The following is a 21,795-nucleotide window of genomic DNA, read 5'->3' as shown; positions in this document are numbered from 1 at the left end:
GCGGAAGGCCTCTGCCCAACCAGTGAAAGTATCTACCCAGACTAGTAGATACTGAAATCCCTGAGATTTGGGCATGTGGGTAAAATCTAGTTGCCAGTCTTCTCCTGCGTAATGGCCTGTTCTTTGTTCTCCTGAAGGAGCTTGGCGATAAGGCAGGGGATTATTTCTTTGGCACACTTCACGGGCCCTGACTACCTGCTTGATAGTTTTGAAAAGGCCTGGTCCAATAAATAATGATTTGGCCATCTGATAGGTGCTATCAATGCCTAAGTGAAAGGTTTGGTGAAGGGTTTTAAGTAATTTCCATTGGTTAGCTGCAGGCAAAAGTACTTTTCCTTCTTCGGTGGCTAGCCATCTTGAGGGGAGGAAACTATGTCCTCCTGAGGTTCCCCATTCTATTTCTTCTTCTGAGTACTGGGGCTTGGTTTCCCAGAGGGGATTACCCCATACCAGGGGTCCTTCTGTAAGCATTTCTAATGGAGGGTCCTGTCTTGTGGCTCTTTGTGCTTCAATATCCGCTTGACGGTTCCCTTCTATTTCCCTTCCCTTTCCTTTCTGATGACCCCGGCAGTGTAAGACTGCCACCTCTTTAGGTTTCTGTACCGCCAATAATAATCTCCTAATGGCTTCCTGATAGGTGTTCCTCGGAAGTTAGGAATTCCCTTTCTCTCCATATTGCTGCGTGGGCATGGAGGACTAGGTAAGCATACTTAGAGTCTGTATATATGTTTACCCTTTTTCCTTCTCCTAATTCTAGTGCCTGATTAGTTTTGCCAGCTGAGCACTAGGCCCTGGAGTGAGGGGATTACTTTCAAGTATTCCATTATCACTGACCACTGCATACCCCACTTTTGGAAGTCCTTTTTCTACAAAGGAACTTCCATCAGTATACAAGTTGAGGTCGGGATCAGTCAAGGGAACCTCTGGAAGCTCCCTTCAAGCGGCATACGTTTGAGCAATTACTTGTTGACAGTTGTGTTCTATCTTTTCTTCATTGTCTGAAAGAAATGTGGCTGGGTTAAGAGTTGCACAAGTGCGCAGTTGCAGCACTGACCCTTCAAGTAATAGAGCCTGATATTGATATTGATACCTGATATTGTTGTCTGACAACCACAAGTCTCCTTTAGCAGTGAGAATGCCGTTCACATCATGAGATGTCCACACAGTAAGATCTCTTCCCTGTATTATTTTAACTGCTTCAGATACTAAGACTGCTAATGCTGCCACCACCCGTAAAGAATGAGGCCAACCCTTTGCCACTACATCAATTTCCTTACTCAGGTGTGCCACAGGTTGCAAGCTTGTCCCTTGGACCTGTGTAAGGACCCCTAGAGCTATTCATTTTTTCTGTGACATATAAAGAAAAGTCTTGCCCTATTGGCAAGCTTAACACGAGCAGTTCTCTGTTTTCTGCAGAACAAAGTTCCTACTCCATGGCATAACTTTTTTTTTTTTTTTTTTTAAGATGGAGTCTCACTCTTGTCGCCCAGGCTGGAGTGCAATGGCGCAATCTCAGCTGACTGCAACCTCTGCCTTTCAGGTTCAAGTGATTCTCCTGCCTCAGCCTCCTGAGTAGCTGGGGTTACAGGCATGTACCACCACACCCAGCGAATTTTTGTATTTTTAGTAGAGAAGGGGTTTTACCATATTGGCCAGACTGGTCTCGAACTCCTGACCTCAGGTGATCTGCCCACCTCAGCCCCGCAAAGTACTAGGATTACAGGCACGAGCCACCACGTCTGGCCCCGTAGCATAACTTTTAAGACCCTTAATAATCTTGCATCAGCTTCATTTCGTTTTATATTACCTCTTACTGTTTTTCTCTTCATGCCCTATGCTCTCACACTTTTAATATTAGTTTTCTTAATTTGTATGTGAAGGACCTAGGGGCCCTTTCCTAATTGTAATGGTCCATATCATGTCTGCTGTCTCAATTAATGACTTGAGACAGTGGAGGGTGCTTGAAGTATTAGCAAACTAGATTCCATGATTTACTATTTTCTCTCTCTGTATTTGAATTAGATGAAAGTATTATAACAAAGAAAAAATATGTAATGATATTTGTGTGTGAAGAAGCCTTTAAACATATTTTTCTATGTATTTTAGAATTGAGACGTAATGAACAATATTTCTTTCAACATTTCTTTAAGAAAAAATAGTATAAAAAATAAAAATATATTAAAAATGGTTAATGACAGCTTCTTTTATAAATGAAAAACTCCTTGGAGATAACATGTCCTTTATATTTTTTTCTGATGAGACTTGTCTAACCATTTGTTTCTTGATAGTTTATGTTTGTGTGATTTTATGTTTGTGTGAACTGTTGAGCAAATTATTCCATTTACTGAGTTTTTTTCTCTTTGTCACAGAACACATTTTTGGGCTAACCGTGTTTCTGTTAGTTGATGTGTGCTGTATAAGTGTGTACTAATTTTGATTATTCCATACTAAAGAAGAAATACATGAAAAATGGTCATTTATGTGGATTTCTTTCTTTAATCTTTGCCATTTTCACATAAAGCCAGGTTGCTATTACCATTAGCAGTTAACAAAACTATCTGCTGCTTAATTTTTAAAAATCAATTATTTCATTGAATTTACTACTGTTTAACTGCTTTTCTTTCGTAAAACCTAAAGTAATATATATTTCTCTTTTCTTTTTTTGCCTTGATACATTCATCTAACATATATTTATGGAATACCTGGTATGTGCCAAACACTATACTAGACTCTGGGAAAGAAAAATCATCAAAACTAGACATAGATCCTATTTCCATGGAACTTACAGTCTAGTAAGAGTGTAAATAAAGAATCAGAAACTAAGATAAAAGTTAACCTAGAAAAGTCCAGGTTGCTATGACATTGACCTGATCTATTTTCTGATGTCAGTGGATTTCCTTTTTGATTACCCTTTTGTTGCCCTTTTGTGATTATCATGCTGTGATAATTCACTTGTATGCCTCTCACACCTCACCCTGACATGTAAACTCCTTAAGGAAAGGAAGGGGCCGGGCATGGTAGTTCACGCTTGTAATACCAGCACTTTGGGAGGCTGAGGTGGGCGGATCATGAAGTCAGGAGTTCGAGACCAGCCTGACCAACATGGTGAAACCCTGTCTCTACTAACAATACAAAAATTAGCTGAGCATAGTGGTGCACACCTGTAATCCCAGCTACTCAGTAGATTGAGGCAGGAGAATCGCTTGAACCCGGGAGGCGGAGGTGGTGGTGAGCCAAGATCGCACCACTGCACTCCAGCCTGGACAACAGAGCAAGACTCCATCTCAAAAAAAAAAAAAAAAAAAAAAAGAAAGGTTTATTTTCTCTCTAGTGCCTAGTCCATTCTAGTATTGCAGTTACAAACATTTATAATGAAATAATGACTTAATGAACATGTATGAATAAATGGTAAATTCTTTGTATGAAATAAATTTTCAGTTTTAAAAGACCATGTTACAATATCCTAAGATACTACATAATAAGCAAATATTTTTAAGTATTTGTTTTGGGTTTTTTTAGGATTTACAGGGTCATCATCAAATCCACAGCAAATTTCCAGTTTTGACTTCATATCCACAAAGACTTTATCAGAAGACTCAGTAGTAGTTGTTGGAAAAGGTATTTCAAAGTTATTTCACTTCTTAATTATATGTATTCGCCATATAGAAGCAAAGCCTATCAAAAAGGAATAGAAAAGAATTTGATTCAAGTGTTGAGCGGAACTTCTTTTTACAAATGTATTACACTATCTTCATTAAAAGAATCAGAAGTGAATACTTACCTTCACGTTTCTATTTTCTAAGGAAACTAGTAAATTCATGTCATTAATTTTCAGAGGGATGTATTATGTGACTGCTGCAGTTTAGGTACTTCTAAGACAGTTTTAAGATAGCTTACTTAGTTTTAGCATAGTTTAAATTCAAATAGCCCTTATTTAGCAGCTTAATAATCAATGTAATTATCTCCCATACAAAATCTAGACAAGTGAAAATTAAACTCCCATTATATATTTTAAGGGGGCTAAGGGACCTTGAACAAAATTATTGCAAGTATCCTTTACAGCTATTTTCTATTTTAATTGAAAACTAGAATGTAGTGGTATATATTGAGGGTATGCATCTTATTTTTGTTCAATATGATGAAATAGAATAAAAGTCTTGGAAATTTTTTCCTAACTTCGTAGCTTGATAGTCTCATTAAGTTATTTTATTTATTTATTTTTTTTTGAGACAGAGTCTCGCTCTATCGCCCAGGCTGGAGTGCAGTGGCCAGATCTCAGCTCACTGTAAGCTCCGCCTCCCAGGTTTACGCTATTCTCCTGCCTCAGCCTCCCAAGTAGCTGGGACTACAGGCGCCCGCCACCTCGCCCGGCTAGCTTTTTGTATTTTTTAGTAGAGACGGGTTTTCACCGTGTTAGCCAGGATGGTCTCGATCTCCTGACCTCATGATCCGCCCGTCTTGGCCTCCCAAAGTGTTGGGATTACAGGCTTGAGCCACTGCGCCTGGCCCATTAAGTTATTTTAAAACCCTCCTCTGATTGGCTACAGCTTACTCTTGTAAACTTATTTTCTGTTATTCCTTTATTTGCCCAACCAAGCTCATTTATTCGCTCCACATAAATGCTTTATAAACATTCAACTCTGCATGTAAACATCACCATCTCATAGATTTCTCTCTCTCCTTTACTTTATACAGATCCTTCCTGTCTTCAAATCCCAGCTCAAATTCTTGCTCCTTGAAGCCATCTTAAACACCCAACTGCCAGGCGCAGTGGCTCACTCCTGTAATCCCCATACTTTGGGAGGCCCAGGCGGGCAGATTACTTGAACTCAAGAGTTCAAGGCCAGCCTGGACAACATGGCAAAACCCCATCTCTACCAAAAAAAAAAAAAAAAAATAGGCAGGCCTGGTACTGTGCGTCTGTAGTCCTAGCTACTCAGGAGGCTGAGGTGGGAGTATTGCTTCAGCTTGGGAGGTGGAGGTTGCAGTGAGCCGAGATTGTGCTATTGCACTCCAGCCTGGGTGACAGAGAGAGACTATCTTGAAACAAACAAACAAACAAACAGAAAACAAAAACAGCTCACAGCAACCTTTTCTTTATGTGTGCTTACCACTTGTAATATGCAGCTCTCACTTATTATCATGAACTGCCTTCTGGCACCTCTTATATTATTGCCCTGTTAGGGTATTTGTTTTTATATTTTATAATTATTTAGCAGTTTTTCTTACTAATTGTGTTGTTTGATTCTTGAAGGCAAGAACCTTACCTTAAACTGTGTTATCTAGATTACCATCACATAATTAGTTAATGACTATTTGGTGGTTGGTTGATTTCAGGCGTATTTGGAAGTTTAAGTTCAGCACCAGCAACCTGCAGCCAATCAGTGATACCTTCTGTGGAAAATGGGGATACATTTTCAATTAAACAAAGTATTGAACCACCATCAGGGATTTATGGAAGATCAGTCCAGCAAAATATTTCATCATATCTTGATGTTGAGAATGAAAAAGATGTAAGGTTATTTGCTAATTATTAGAATAAATTTAAGCTTACAGTATGTCATTGTTTTGTGTATATCAGATGTGGGGTGGTGAAAGTATTTCGATTAAAATTTTAAAAACCTTAGTACAGTTGAAATTTTGAGCCTTGGCAATGTGGCAAAACCCTGTCTCCAGGAAAAATACAAAAATTGGCCGAAAAAATATAAAAATTAGTCACAGAAAGTAGAGAGCCTATTTTCTCTAGAAAAAATACAAAAATGTAGCCACAGCCATGCGTGCCTGTGGGCCCAGCTACTTGGGAGGCTAAGGTAGGAGGATCACTGGAGCTCGGACGGTCAAGGTTGCAGTGAGTCATGATTGCGCCACTGTACTCCAGCCTGGGCAACACAGTGAAACTGTCTCAAGGGGGGGGAAAAAAAGAAAGAAATTTTGATCCTTAATCATTTAAATAATAGATTATCCACCCTTCCCACTTAATAAAGGCATTCTCATTCTGGGGATAAAGTATGTAATATACTTTTTATTCTCTGTGTACTTTATATTTTACGTGTACTATATATACATATATATGTATGTATATATTCCGTTTTCTAGGATACACTTAAGTAGTGAAAGACTAATATCCTCAGAGACAAATTAGTTATCTGAGACAAAGATATTTTAAGTATCAAACTCCTTGAATATTTTCAGATTTTCAACTTTTTCATGCAGGCTAAAGTTTCTATTTCAAAATCTACTTATAACAAGATGAGACAAAAGAGAAAAGAAGAGAAAGAACTGTTTCACAATAAAGATTGTGAAAAGAAGGAAAAAAATTCCTGGGAACGAATGAAACATACAGGAACTGAGAAAATGGCATCTGAAGGTAAGTGGAATTTAAGTTTTGGTATTTTTTTTTTTTCTAGTAATAGTCTAAAGCTGATGAAATGAGGTTTCACTGGGGGTAATATATGACTAAGAATGAAATATCTTATATAACACTGAAATTTGCAAGACCCACAGTTTCTGTTTTAATTATATATAACTATTAAAATAATATGCTTTCTCATAAAAAGAAAAATGATTGTGTTTCTCCCTTCTAGATTTAGATATTTTTGGAGATGAGGTGGGGCTATCAAAAAATAAGAGTTCTCTTTAAGAAAACATTGCCTTCAGCCCTCCATTGAAAGGGTCCTGTTTAAAATGATCACTATCTTTAGTGTTTTCAGATTCAGATAGGTCACTTATTTAGATGTAAAGAATAAAGTCACAAATGCTTGTTAAGCTGAAGAGACCACATGTGGTCCAGTGCATTTGTGCCAGAAAGAGTACTGAACTGGGAACCAATAGACAGACCTGGCTTCTTAAGTTTCAGTTGTGCCTTTAGTTAACTTTGTGACCTGGAAGCCGGCCTCAGTTTTCTGCCCCTGTGAATATCTTAATTATCTCAAAGGTCCAGATTATCTCAAGGATCTCTTCTACACTCCCTGGAAATATTCCTGTTTTGCTGAGGAGTGGTATCCCATTTTATAGCAGATAACTGAGATGGTGAAACTGGTTTATATTACATCATGATCCAAAAAGGTCATTGCATTTGTCATTTATTCAGTCTATCCTTGAGTACCTACAATGTTTTGTGCTCAGTCAAAAATAGGCTCTATGTTTCCTGGTGTTGTTTTTTAAAATATTGAATACATGTTAGGTATAGTAGCAACGAGGAAAAATCAGATGTTGAAATAAAAAATCATGTGAACTATAATACACATTAACTATTATTGCTTAATTACTGTTTTGTTTAATATTATTAAATAAACTGTGAAATGTAATAAACACTCTTTAATTTATGTTGCATCTGAAGTCTAGATAGCAACAAAATGCTCAAGAAGGTTACAAAAAATACTCTAAATTTAACAGACAGTATACTTCTCTTGAAGGAAAAAATAAAAAAAGATTTAACCTAAATTAATATCTGAGGTTTTTCCTAGCTTTTATTTCCATTATAATACAACAAGGGGAGAAAACTGTATTTTGAAAGCTATTAATTGTTGAGAGTATGCCTGATGAGAGGTGTTAGCCTGTAACATTGTGGCTAAAGATGTCCCTAAAACCCATTAAATGTAGGTGTTTGTGAAACTTAAGCCTCTTAGCATTCTCACATAATTCACTATTTGTTATTGTCATAAAATTCAGGGAGAGAAAAACCCACGAAACTTCCTACCTAACTTAGCTAGTGTGAAGAGTAGAAATAGAAGTACAAATATTACAAATAGTAATAAATCATAAATTTGGGGGTATTCATTCTTGATGGATCAACTAATTTTGTGATTTTTGCCTATAATGTAGGCTTTAAAGATTGGGTTTCTGAGAAGTATAAGGAGAGTACCACTTTGAAGTCATCCTTATATTTGAAAATAAGAATATGCTTATACAATTATTATGTTGATCAGCTCAAAGTATAGCTGTTTAGCTGTATTTATGGTTATGAACATATTAGCAGAAATAATTTTTAATAGCTAAATTCTAATTGGATATGTCTCCAGTTAAGAAACTTTCTATCAGTTCACTGCTTCTCAAAGTATGTTTCACAGACTGTGTGAACTGTTTGTTACTCATCTATGATAACATACATACAGACAATATTTAGCTTCTAGAAACTATTTTAACAATTTGACAGTGCCACAACACTTTTATTGTACTTTATAAAAGAATCAATCTGCAACACAGTGAAAGTTTTTGTTTTGTTTTGTTTTGCTTTTTTTGAGATGGAGTCTTTTCTGTCAACCAGCTGGAGTGCAGTGGTGCAGTCTTGGTTCACTGCAACCTCTATCTCTCGGGTTCAAGCGATTCTTCTGCCTCAGCCTTCCGAGTAGCTGGGACTACAGGTGTGCACCACCATGTCAGGCTAATTTTTGTGTTTTTAGTAGAGACAGGGTTTCACTATGTTGGACAGGCTAGTCTCGAACTCCTGACCTCGTTATCCGCTCACCTCAGCCTCCCAAAGTGCTGGGATTACATGTGTGAACCACTGCACCCGGCCAACAGTGGAAGTTTTTTTTTTTTAAAAAAACTTCATTTGAGCATCACTACTTTCAATTGATATTCTATACACCTCCTTTTTCAAGATAACATTCTTCAGGTGAAAACAAAATAAAGATAGGTGATAGTACTTCATATTGTTATAATCTCAAGGTTGAAAATTTGGTGTTTATCTGTATATCTTTCTAATGAGTTATTGTTTCATGAGAGTGGGAATGGATTAGATATATTAAGGGAATTCTTAAAACTTCCACGTTCGTTTCTTCATCTGTAATGTCTGAATAATAATTATTACATAGGGTTGTTGAATGAATTAAATTAGATAGTATAAATGAAGGACATAGCACAATACCAGGGAAGATAATAAATGATAATAGTGCTATTTTTTTATTTGCTATTCTTTCAGGATTGGGATATTCCAAAGCTGGAGGATTTTATTTATACATGTTAGTCTTAGATATGAAACCTAAAGAGGGTCCATCTGAACCATCAAAAAAAAAAGTGAAAGGGGTCTATTATATAATTGGGATATCATCTTCCTCACATAACAAAAACTGGTACTGATTCATCGCTATAGTAATTTAAGGCATCATATTTTACCTTTTTACTTTTTGTGTTAGATATGTGATAAAGTTTTTGAAAGCAGAGATTCTGTCTTATACCTCTTTATAGAAGATCACAGGTAATGGTGGCCGTAGATCTAAGTCCTGCCTCTGCCACTCATTAGCAATGGAACCTTAAGTAAATTTCTTAGTCTCTGTAAAACGCAATTATTTTCTCAGCTGCAAATAAAGATAGTTAGAATGCCTACCTCAACTTTGTTGAGATAATTAAATGCAGTAAAGTTTGCAAAGCATTTATCCCAAGGTCTGGTGCATAGTATTTAATAAATGTCAGCTAATATCATTAACACCTTGTTGCCTTTGGATTTTAAATGACCAACTCTGAATATGCAATTAGTATGCAACATCAAGTGAAATTTCTTATATTTGTGATTTCAGGTAACGTTTTGTCACAGATAGCATGGTTAATAAATAATTTTTGATGATAGTTATTTTCTAGTGACTAATCTTTCCTTTCTAAAAGTATCTCTTAATATGGAAAAAAGAGCCAGTAAATCTTCCTACTTATAAAAGCCCATTCTGTTTGACCCTTTTCTTTTTAATATCTCCACTGCATGTGTCTCGCATTATACAGTGCTCTCAAGGATATTATCCTGAGCACTCAAAGAGGATGATTTATGTTCTCAACTTATAGTACAGTGCCTTACATCTGGAAAATGCTTGGTCAATGTCTTATTACAGAAGAAACATCATTCTTATTACTACACATGGTCTTAGAATTTGTAATAGGCCACTAATTCTATATCAATAGAGAAAATCAACTAGAATTCTACATACAGATGCCATGAACCTTTATCTTCACTTCTCAGTTATGAAACAGGTATATATCCACATTTTTACAAAATGGGATCATACTGCTTCTTTGACTTTTAGCTGTTAAAATAAAGCCAGACTTTGTTATGACTCATGACTGAAAAACTACTTATATTTTTATTAAATATAATTTGTTAATAATTTTGCATATAAAAAGTAAAGTTTTCAATAGTTTTGGTTTCTGGGTACTGTAATTTTCCTCAAGACTAAACTAATAGTACTATGTTTCCATAATAAATGTTCATCACAACTGTAGTCAGAATAATGTTTGTATCCTTTGTATGAAGGTCTTCTTGGCCGGGCATGGTGGCTCACGCCTGTAATCCCAGCACTTTGGGAGGCTGAGGCGGATGGACTGCTTGAGGTCAGGAGTTCAAGATCAGCTTGACCAACATGGTGAAACCCTGTCTCTACTAAAAATACAAAAATTAGCCGGGCATGGTGGTGCGCGCCAATAGTTCCAGCTACTTGGGAGGCTGAGGCAGGAGAATCGCTTGAACCAGGTGGCAGAGGTTGCAGTGAGCTGAGATTGCACTACTGCACCCTAGCCTGGGCAACAGAGCGACACTCCATCTCAAAAAGATAAACATTTGTAAAAAAAGGTTCTCTCATAGTTTAATGTATTTTGTTTTAGGTAAAACATCTACTGGAGTCATTTCACAGTATAAAGAAAGGATGCCTTCTGTCACTCATAGTCCAGAGATAATGGATCTATCAGAACTACGACCATTCTCTAAACCAGAAATAGCACTGACAGAAGCCCTGAGGCTTTTGGCTGATGAGGATTGGTAAGTTCACCATCCTTAACTTAAAACTAAGCAGAGTTCTAAAGCTTTCTGTAAATATTTAATTAAAAATCTTGAAACACATTTTCTATTAAAATAACTTTAGAAACGATTATTTAGTTCTTAAGCATCAGAATCTTTTCAGCTTATTAATGTAGCTGAACTCTGGTCCTAATAGTACTTTATTACCAGTTGTGTTATAACTTACATGCCATAAGAATATAATTTAGCTTTATTATGGATTATGTAAACCCTTTGATAACGGGATACAAATTTCACCGTTTCTCAAAGTATGTCTCTGTGAAATATAATTTTTAATTGTCCTGGAAATACCTACCTGCTCTTATTGCAGTTATAGCAGCCACCCAACCAGCCCAGCCAATAACTCAAGGGAGACAAAAGACAGTGGCAATGTGCATCCCACGTGTTTCAGCAGGAGCCTCCACTTACTGCCTTTGTCTCATTTCCTCCCTTGTTCCTTCAGTATCTCTCATTGTCCCCATCTTATACCTCTTCATCAGTTTTGCCTCTGTTCTAGAGCATATTCATCAAGTTTCAAATGTGCCATAATATCTCCTATTTTTTAAAAACCTCCAGGCTGGGCACGGTGGCTCATGCGTGTAATCCCAGCACTTTGGGAGGCTGAGGTGGGCGGATCACGAGGTCAAGAGTTCAAGACCAGCCTGGCCAACATAGTGAAACCCCATCTCTACTAAAAATAGAAAAAAATTAGCCAGGCATGGTGGCGGCGCCTGTAGTCCCACCTACTTGGGAGGCTGAGGCAGGAGAATTGCTGGAACCCAGGAGGTGGAGGTTGCGGTGAGCCGAGACTGGGCAGCTGCACTCCAGCCTGGGCAACACAGTGAAACTCTGTCTCAAAAAAAAAAAAATAGAAGTTCTGCAGAATTTAATCCACTGGCATTCTCTTTGTACATTGATTTTGTAGCTCAAGGGCAGTCTTTTTCTGGCGATCTTTTTCTGTAAAGATCCAGGTAATAGGTATTAGACTTTGCAGGGCAGATGCCTCTGTTGCAGATACTGAACTCTGTTGTGCAAAAGCAGCCTTAAAACAGTATCTAAACAAATGGGCATAGCTGTGTTTCTATAAAACTTTACTTATAAAACATATGAAAACTTTACTCATTAAAAAAATCTGATGGAGCCAGATTTGGCCTATGAGCCATAGTTTGCCAATCCCTTCTTAAATTATTTCATTCAGTTTCACAGCTTTAAATTCCATCTAAACTCTGATATTTCATAAATGTGTATCTGTATCCCTGGTATCATTTTGAGCTCTAGACTCAAAAAGAAGTAATCCAACAGCCAACTTGGCCCTTTCACTTAGATGCCAGTAGACATCTTAAATTTAACATATCCAGAAAAGAAATCCTGAACTTCTTCCTGCCAACATGGATTAACAGAACTGTATTTGCCTTCATACATGAAAGATCTAATAAAATTATACAAAATATATGAAACAATAGTTTTCAAGGGCTGGGCACAGTGGCTCATGCCTGTAATCTCAGCACTTTGGGAGGCCAAATCACTTGAGGTCAGGAATTCAAGCCCAGCCTGGCCAACCCTGTCTCTACTGAAAAACGCAAAAAATCAGCTGGGGTATGATGGTGCACGTCTGTAGTACCAGCCACTTGGGAGACTGAGACACAAGAATCGCTTGAACCTGGGAGGCAGAGGTTGCAGTGAGCCGAGATCGTGTCACTGCACTCCAGTATGGACTACAGAGTGAGACTCCATCTCAAAAACAAAGAAACAGCAACAACAAAAAACAATAGTTTTCAAGATACTCTTCACCAGGCTATGGAAAGATCTCTGAGAGACAGGAAACAAACCAGGTGAGCCCTACAATTACCCAGCTTGCTTTCTGGAGAGAGTTTCCAGATTGCAGCTAAAGGAGGGAAAAACAGGCAGATAGCAGCAGAGATGGACATGGTGCTGAGAGTTTGAGGAGGCCATGGTGACTAGACTTTGCAGGACAGAGTGCCAGATAGAGCTCCACAGAGAGCTCCAGAGATCATAAGAGGATTCTATTCAAATGATAGCAGACAATGGGTCGGTGCCTGCGTGTAAATATATTTCCTGAGACCAGAACAAGAACCACTCAAAAAAGTTACAAGGAACAATGTCAGGAGCATATACAATGTTAATAATACTTCCTGTTCCCACCGGCAGAGAGGAAAAGTTCATAATTCACAGGGCACTGGGTAGAATACTCAGAGAGAGTTTTGCTCCATAGTGTAGTAAAATAAACCATAGACTGAATATTTGGTTCCCACCTAACGAAGTTTAAAAGCAAGGCCTAAGAGGATCAAACATTTGTTCCTTATTTGAAATACGTTTTCAAATAACTATATCCCAGAACAAAGCTGAAGAATATTTATAGGAATACAAAAATAGCTAAAGTAAATTTATAATGTTTGGCATCCAATAAGAAATTACCAGGCATGCAGAGAAGCAGGAAAATATAACCAATAGTGAGAAGGAAAAAAGCCAACAAGTGAAACCAATGCAAAAATGACACAGATGATAGAATTAGTAGACAAAGACATTGTAACTGTAACAATTGCATGCATTAACGAGGCTAGAGGAAAGGTTGAGCAAGTAAAGAGACATAATATATATAAGAAACCCAAAACTGATGTCTACAGATGAAAGCTATAATGTCTGAGATCAGAAATACACTGGATGAGATTAATAGGTTAGATATTCCAGAAGAAAAGATGAGTGAAGTTGAAGACGTAACCATTGAAACTATTCAAAATGAAACAATGTAGGCTGGCCAATATGGCAAAATCCTGTCTCTACCAAAAATATAGAAATTAGCCAGTTGTGGTGATGCACACCTGTAGTCCTAGCTACTAGGGCGACTGGGGCAGGAGAGTCGCTTAAACCCGGGAGGCAGAGATTGCAGTGAACTGAGATTGTACCACTGCACCCCAACCTGGGCAACAGGGTGAGAGTCTGTCTCAAGGAAAAAAAAAAAAAAAATCAAAATGAAAGTGAGAGAAACAAGACTGAAAAAAAAAGTCCAGAAAATCTGTCAATTGTGGGACAACTTCAAGTTATGTGTAATTGGAGTTACCAGACAGAGAAGGAGACAGAAAAGAAAAGAATATGTGCAGAAAAAAAATGGACACAATTTGTTCAAATTTGATGAAAACTGTAAACTCAGAGATCTAGGAAGTTCAATGAACACCAAACACAAGAAACATGAAAAGAAATATTTCAAAGGAGATATAATCAAAAGGCCTAAAATTAGGGATGGAGAAAATCTTAAAAATAGCTGAGGGCAAGACATTACATATAGAACAAAGATCAGACTACTTATCAAATACACTGCAAACCAAAAAACAGTTCAGTGAGATATTTAGAGTACTGAAAGGAAAAACAAACTGTCAATCTAGAATTCTATATCCAATGAAAATATCTTTCAAAAATAAAAGTAGTGGACCGGGCATGGTGGCTCACACTTGTAATCCCAGCACTTTATGAGGCTGAGCTAGGAGGATTACTTGAGCCCAAAAGTTCAAGACCAGCCTTTGCAATATGGCAAGACCTCATCTCTAGAAAAAAAAAATTAAAAATCTGGATGCAGTGATGTGTTGCTGTAATCCTGGCTACTCAGGAGGCTGAGGCAGAAGGATCACCTGAATCCAGGGGTTTGAGGCTGCAGTGAGCTGTGATTGTGCCACTACAGTCCAGCCTGGGCAACAGAGTGAAACCTTGTCTCTTAAAAAAAAAAAAAAGTTTTAAAAGAAGCAAAATGTCTGACATTTTGATACAAAGGCCCAAAGGGAAGACCTGGGAGTATTGCTTTACCATTCTTACATATGAAATGGTATATATCACTTCAAGGTAGACCGATAAGTAACCAGTAAAATAACACAAAAGTTTTGTTGGGAAGGCAACAAAGGAGATAAAATGTAACTATAAAAATAATTATAAAGAAAAGATGGGACAAATAGAAAACAAACAGCAAGATGATAGACTTAAACCCAATCATCTAATCACATTAAATGTAGATGAACTAAACACCCTAGTGAGATTAGATTAAAAAGCAAGACTCAACTATATGCTGCCTATAAGAAATTTGTTTAAATATATAGGTACAAATAAGTTAAAAGTAGAGATGCAAAAAGATATATACCATGCTAACACTAATCAAAAGATAGATTATGTGGCTTTATTAATATCAAAGTATATTTCGAAGCAAAGAATATTAATGAGAGTATTTATTTTATATTGTTATGTAACAAATTGCCACAAACTCAATGGATTCAAACCACACAAATTGATTAACTGTCAGTTTTCTGGGTCAAGAGATCAGATACAAGTTAACTCAACTCTTTGCTCAGGATATCACTAGGGTGAAATCAAAGTGTCAGCCAGGGATGCGATCTCATCTTTCAATTTTCTTAGAAGCTCATTGGAAAAATTGTCTTCCTTTTAGATGTGCAATGGAGGTTTTCATTTTTGTATTAGTCCGTTTTCATGCTGCTGATAAAGACATATCCAAGACTGAGAAGAGGTTTAATTGGACTTACAGTTCCACATGACTGAGGAGGCCTCAGAATCATGGCGGGAGGCAAAAGGCACTTCTTACATGGTGGCAGCAAGAGAAAATGAAGCAAAAGCGGAAACCCCTGATAAACCCATCAGATCTTGTGAGACTTATTCACTATCATGAGAATAGCACAGGGAAGACCGGCCCGCATGATTCAGTTACCTCCCCGTGGTTCCCTCCTGAATCCTGGGACATAGCCAAACCCTATCAATCTTCTAGAGGTCAACCCTCATGTCCTTATTATGTGCCACACACACAGACATAGATCCTCTCAATATGAAGCTTACTTTTTCGAAGCCAGGAGAAGAATCTCTGCTGCTGCTGCTGCTTATCTCTTTTAAGGGAGGTAAAGCCTCCCCAGGATAATCTCCCTTTTGATTAACTTGATGTCAACTGATTAGGGACCATAATTAAATCTGCAAATCTCTTTTGCCATCACACTTAATATGATCACAGGGAGTGATATCCTAACACATTCACATATCACTCACAGGGAGTGATATCGCAACACATTCATGGAGAGGGTGTAATACAGGTTGTGTAAATCAGGGGTAGGAATTATGGATGCCATCTTAGGATTCTGTCTACCACATCCAGAATAAAGAGGGTCATTTTATAGTTATAAAGGAATTAATTCATCAAGAGGACATGGAAGTCCTGATACTTATTTACCATATAATATTGCTTGAAAATACATTAAGCAAAAACTAATAGAACTGCAAGGAGGAATAAATCTCTAGTTATAATTGGAACTTCAATAATCCTCTCTCATTAATAAATAGAACAAGTTGAAAGAAAATCAGTAAAGATGGCCAGGTGCGGTGGCTCATGCCTGTAATCCCAACACTTTGGGAGACCGAGGCAGGCAGATCACGAGGTCAGGAGATTGAGACCATCCTGGTTAACATGGTGAAACCCCATTTCTACTAAAAATACAAAAAAAAAAAAAAATTAGCTGGGCATGCCTGTAGTCCCAGCTACTTGGGAGGCTGAGGCAGGAGAATCGCTTGAATCTGGGAGGCAGAGGTTATGTTGAGCCAAGATCGGGCCACTGCACCCCAGCCTGGGTGACAGAGCTAGACTCCATCTCAAAAAAAAAAAAAAAAAAAAAGAAAATCAGTAAAGATGTAGAAGATTTGGACAATGCTTTTTTGTATGTATTTTTAGTAGAGATGGGGTTTTTCTATGTTACTCAAGCTGGTCTCAAATACCTGGGCTCAAGCAATCCATCCACCTTAGCCTTCCAAAGTGTTGGGATTACAGGGTCACCACACCTGGCCTGAACAACAGTATTGACCAATGTTGCCATGGGATCCTTAAGGTGTTACTTTGATAGCCAGAAACATCTGTGGCCAGTGGCACCTTTGCCCAAGTTTTGCTTAGGCCCACTTGGGCTCGTTTTGCCCACTTGGCCTCGCAGGCTGTGCTTGGCTTTTGCTACCAGCCTAGATCCTATGCCTGCAAAGGGTGAGCCAGGCACAGAGCAGCGAGGGGTGCATGAGCATGGGGTCTGGCCACTGCACACAGCCAGGTATATGCTGGCTGTGGCAGGATAGGCAGCTCCATGCACTCTCACAGCTGCTGGCTTCCTGCTACAGCTGGACCAGACATACCACAAGCAGCTTCCACTGTGGGCACCAGGGAATGTGGCGGCACCCAGAAGCTTGGAGATGCCAGCAACTGCAGAGCCCCAAAGAGAGTATGCCAGCCCTTGCTTGGGAAGCTCCTAAGTCTGGGTTCCCCATAGGGCCACAGCTCTTTTCTCCTTTCTTCTCACCTTCTCGTTGCCCACAATGTCATGAGTGGTGGCAATGTGATTGGGGTAGGGGGAGTTTTCAGCCATGTTTGTGTTATAGATCTTTCAGTCCTGAATTCTTGTCCTGAGTCCAAGAAGAATTAGGTATATGGACCTCCAGTTGTGGAGCAAGGTGAAGAGATGCTTCATTGAGCAACAGTATACCTCTCAGAAGACCTGAAGTGGGTAGCTCCTTTCTGCTGGCAAGTCGTCCTGACATCTGTGCAACCCTCAATGGAGAGGAGACTCAGAGTGGGGTAGCTCCTATCCACAGGCAGGTCATCCTGATGTCTGTGCAGCCGTAAGTGGAGAGGAGACCCAGAGTGTGTAGCTGCTATCCACAGACAGGTTGTTCTGGTGTCTCTGCAGCCCTCAGCAGAGAGGAAACCTAGAGAGGGTAGCTTCTATCCGCAGGCAGGTTGTGCTGATGAGTGTACAGCTCTCAGCAGAGAGGAGACCCACAGAGGGTAGCTTTTCTCCACAGGCAGGTCATCCCATCTGCCAGAGTCTGGCTGAGTCTGGGATTTTTATGCACTTCAGAGAGGAAGAAGTGCATGCTGACTGGTCCATGGGCAGGCCTGGAAAAAGCACCATAAGTTCTCACTCCAGTCTGTGAAACTAGGCAGCCCACCCCTACAAGCTTCAGTCTGTCCCTGGCTTGAAGGTGAGGCTTCACCTGCCCCTTTCTGCCCAGGAGCCTGTCTGCCTCCTGCCACCATCAACCTGCTGTCCACAGTGCCCAGGCTGTTTGTGCTGAGGGATGCCTGCAGGCCCACACCAAGCTGCCCTCAGCATGCTCCCGGCTTCCTTCCCATGCTTGTTGGTGCCCAAAGTCCAGTGGGGACCATGTCAGCACTACCTCAAGTGCGTGCACACCCAGCTAGGTCCTGACAGCACCCGGGATCAGCCGCAACTTCGTTCCAAAATTGGAGGTTGTGCTGGGAGTGGGGAGAAGCCAGGCAGTGGGAGAAGGCACTTTTGAGCCTGTCGGGAAGGGGAATTTCCAGGGCCCCTGAGAGCACAGGGATGCCTAGGTCTGCAGCTGTGGCTCAATGGCTACAGCTGTGCCCAGGAAGTCGGGGCTCCTTTCCCTTCTACTCAGAAGGGGGCATGGCTCCCACCTGTTCCTGGCACCCGCTGGCTCCATGGAGCACACGGTCCCTGCTGTACCTTCCCTGCCACAGCAGGTGTCTTCACAGTGGCCACTCCAGAGGGGCCGCCACTGCCATCCGTGTGACCTAATTAACATTTATAACACATTCCACCTAGAGCAACAGAATTCACATTCTATTCAAGTCCACAAGACATATTTACCAGGAAAGACCTTATTCTAGGCTATAAAACAAGTAATTTTAAAGGAATCGGATTTTACAAATTTTGTTCTCTGGAATTAAATTGGAAATTAATGACAGGTGTTTGGAAAGTGCTCAAATATTTAGAAACTAAGTAACACACTTACATGTGTAACCTATGGATCTAAGAAGAAATCAAAAGGAAAATTACAAATTATTTTGAATTTGATGAAATAAAGAATGAAACATCAAAATTTGTGGGATGTAGCCAAATTAAAGAGGAATATGTCACACTATAACACCTATATTAGAAAAGAAGAAAAGTTCTATATAAAGGAAATCAGCTTTCACCTTAAGAAACTAGAAACAGAAGAGCACATGAAGCCCAAAGTAAGCAAAGAAAGGAAATAATAAAGATCTGTGTGGAGATCATTGCAATGGAAAACAATAGAGAAAATCAGTGAAAGCAAAAGCAGGTTCTTGGAGAAGATCAATAAAATGGATAAGCCTCTTGTCAAATTGACCAAGAAAAAGGAGAAAAATTGCTAACATCAAGAATGAAAGAAGAAACATCACTACTGATCATACAGCTGTTAAACAGATAATATAGAAATATGATAAACAGCATGATGCCCCAAAATTCAACAACTTAGGTGAAATGGACTGAAAGACACAAATTACCAAAACTCATTCATAAAGAATTAGATAACTTGTGACCGGGCACGGTGGCTCACGCCTGTAATTCCAGCACTTTTGGAGGCCAAGGCAGGTGGATCACTTGAGGCCAGGAGTTCAAGACCAGCCCGGCTAACATGGTGAAACCCCATCTCTACTAAAAATACAAAAATTAGCCACATGTGGCGGTGCATGCCTGTAATCCCAGCTATTCAGGAGGCTGAGGCACAAGAATCGCTTGGACCTAGGAGGAGAAGGTTGCAGTGAGCTGAGATTGCACCACTGCACTCCAGCCTGGGCAACAGAGCAAGACTCTGTCTCAAAAAAAATATAATAATAACTTGTATAACCCAGTATCTATTAATGAAATTGAATTTTTGTTTAAATTTTCCTGCAAAGAAGCCAGGAGTGGTGGCTCATTGCCTGTAATCCTAGCACTTTGGGAGGCTGAGGCGGGCAGATCACTTGAGGTCAGGAGTTCGAGACCACCTGGCCAACATGTGAAACCTAGTCTCTACTAAAAATACAAAAATTAGCCAGCCATGGTGGTGCACACCTGTAATCCCAGGTATTCTGGAGGCTGAGGCAGGAGAATCGCTTGAACCCAGGAGGCGGTGGTTGCAGTGAGCCAAGATTGCGCCACTGCACTCCAGCCTGGGTGACATAGCAAGACTCCCTCTGAAAAAAAAAAAAAGTTTCCACAAAGAAACCTTCAGTTTCTGATAGTTTATCCCAAACTTTTTACGAAGATACTATTTCTACATATACTTCTAGAACATTGAATAAGATGAAGTTCTCATCTCATTGATTGAGGCCACCATTACTCTGATACCAAAACCATACAAAGATAGGAAAACTACAGACTGATTCCTAATATAGCATAAGAACATAGAGATAAAATTCTTAACACAGAACTTATTTCCCCTCTTCTTAATCTGAAATATACTTCTCCCTCAGTGTTCACTGTCTTAGTTAACAGCCCTGCCATACACATTTGGTTGTTCATTCCAAGTCAGGATTGACTTCTTTTTTTGTCTTTGTTTGTTTGTTTGAGACAGAGTCTCACTGTGTCACCCAGGCTGAAGTGCGGTGGCATGATCACAGCTTACTGCAATATTGACCTCTGTGGGCTCAGGTGATCCTCCCACATCAGCCACGCAAGTAGCTGAGACTAAAGGTGCACACCATCATGCCTGGCTAATTTTTGTATTGTTTGTAGAGACAGAGTTTTACCCAAGCTGGTCTCGAAATACTGGGCTCACGCAATCTGCCCGCCTCAGCCTCCCAAAGTGTTAGGATTATAGGCGTGAGCCACTGCACCTGGCCTCTCATTTATTTACATTCCATCAATTCTTATATTTTCAGAACATATCCTGAAACCACTTACCTACTTCAATCTCTGCTGCCATCCCTCTAGTTCATGCCGTAGTTGTCTCCCACGTGGCTATCGTAGTTTCATCACTGGCTTCCATGCTTGTATTATTACTCCATCTCATATAATAGCTGTTGATACTGTTAAGATATAAACCAGACCATGGGACTTCCTCACAGAAAGCAGTTTGGTAGCTCTCTAGAACCCTAGGGAAAAAAATTTAAATCCTTACCAAATATTGTAACTCTTTATTACCAAGGGACAGATAATGAAGGACCAGCTAACCAGGCCTATTGTTAAATCATAAAAGGGTCTGTTCATCAAGAAGACGTATCAGTCCTAACACACACACATACACATACACACACATATATATATATATAGAGAGAGAGAGAGAGCAACATATGAATGCTTCAGAATACATGAAGGAAAAAACTAATAGAAATTTAAGGAGAAATACACAAATCTACAATTACATCTATATTATTATATAAGGTACACAGTTATAGATTGTATAAGTTAATATAATTATAATCTTTTAAATCTAAAAGATATGTTATGTTTACACTATAATGTAGTCTAATAAGTATTATGCCTAAAAAAAAATGCCTTAATTAAAAAATACTTAATTGCTACTACTGATCACCTGAACCCTAAGTGAGTTGTAATCTTTTTGCTAGTGGAGGATCTTACCTTGATGTTGATAGCTGCTGACTGATCAGGGTGGTAGTGGCTGGCTGTGGTAATTTTATCTATCACAGCAAATATTACTGCTTGTTGACAATGTACTTGGTCACTCATGAGCTCTGATGGAGATGTACAAGGATATTAATGTTGTTTTCATGCATGCTAACGTAACTTCAATTCTGAAAATTTAGCACCTAAGAATCATACTGATTTTGAAAGTCCTAGATGGCATCTTCTAATAGGAGGCTGTTTCATTTACATTGAATATCTGTTGTTTTGTGTAGCTACTTGTATCTATTACCTTACCTAGATCTTCTAGATAACTTGCTGCAGCTTCTACATTAGCACCTACTGCTTCACATTGCACTTTTTTTTTTTTTTTTTTTCTCTTTGACACGGAGTCTTGCTCTGTCACTCAGGCTGGAGTGCAGTGGTGTGATCTTGGCTCACTGCAACCTCCACCTCCCAGGTTCAAGTGATTCTCCTGCCTCAGCCTCCTGAGTAGCTGGAATTACAGGTGTCCACCACCACGCCCAGCTAATTTTTGTATTTTTAGTAGAGATGGGGTTTCACCATGTTGGCCAGGCTGGTCTCGAACTCCTGACTTCTTGATCCGCCCACCTCGGCCTCCCAAAGTGCTGGTATTACAGGTGT

General features: G+C 39.2%; 1 protein-coding gene and 1 long non-coding RNA gene across 9 annotated transcripts in view; one reads left to right on the top strand and one right to left on the bottom strand.

Moving 5' to 3' along the window:
- The window catches only part of TOGARAM1 (TOG array regulator of axonemal microtubules 1), a 112,616-nt gene that overhangs the window by 57,504 nt on the left and 33,317 nt on the right, over positions 1-21,795 (top strand). For 7 of the 8 annotated variants that reach the window (XM_017961150.2, XM_017961148.2, XM_009211462.3 and 4 more), the window contains 4 exons: positions 3,520-3,618; positions 5,338-5,513; positions 6,214-6,367; positions 10,588-10,741. In XM_017961150.2, coding sequence (XP_017816639.1) covers positions 3,520-3,618; positions 5,338-5,513; positions 6,214-6,367; positions 10,588-10,741 — 583 coding nt within the window. The remainder of the gene's footprint in view (positions 1-3,519; positions 3,619-5,337; positions 5,514-6,213; positions 6,368-10,587; positions 10,742-21,795) is intronic. The other variant, XM_017961147.2, reaches the window with a different exon arrangement.
- Positions 3,591-20,731, bottom strand: LOC108586862. Its single transcript, XR_001904767.1, has 3 exons — positions 20,687-20,731; positions 20,470-20,594; positions 3,591-3,675 (listed from the first exon to the last, which is right to left on the bottom strand). It is a non-coding gene; the product is annotated as an uncharacterized LOC108586862 (long non-coding RNA).

The sequence above is a fragment of the Papio anubis genome, chromosome 7 (assembly GCF_008728515.1).
Source record: "Papio anubis isolate 15944 chromosome 7, Panubis1.0, whole genome shotgun sequence".
Classification (NCBI taxonomy): Eukaryota; Metazoa; Chordata; class Mammalia; order Primates; family Cercopithecidae; genus Papio; species Papio anubis.
The sequence above is the reverse complement of the archived record's forward strand: the minus strand, read 5'-3'. Positions and strand labels throughout refer to the sequence as shown.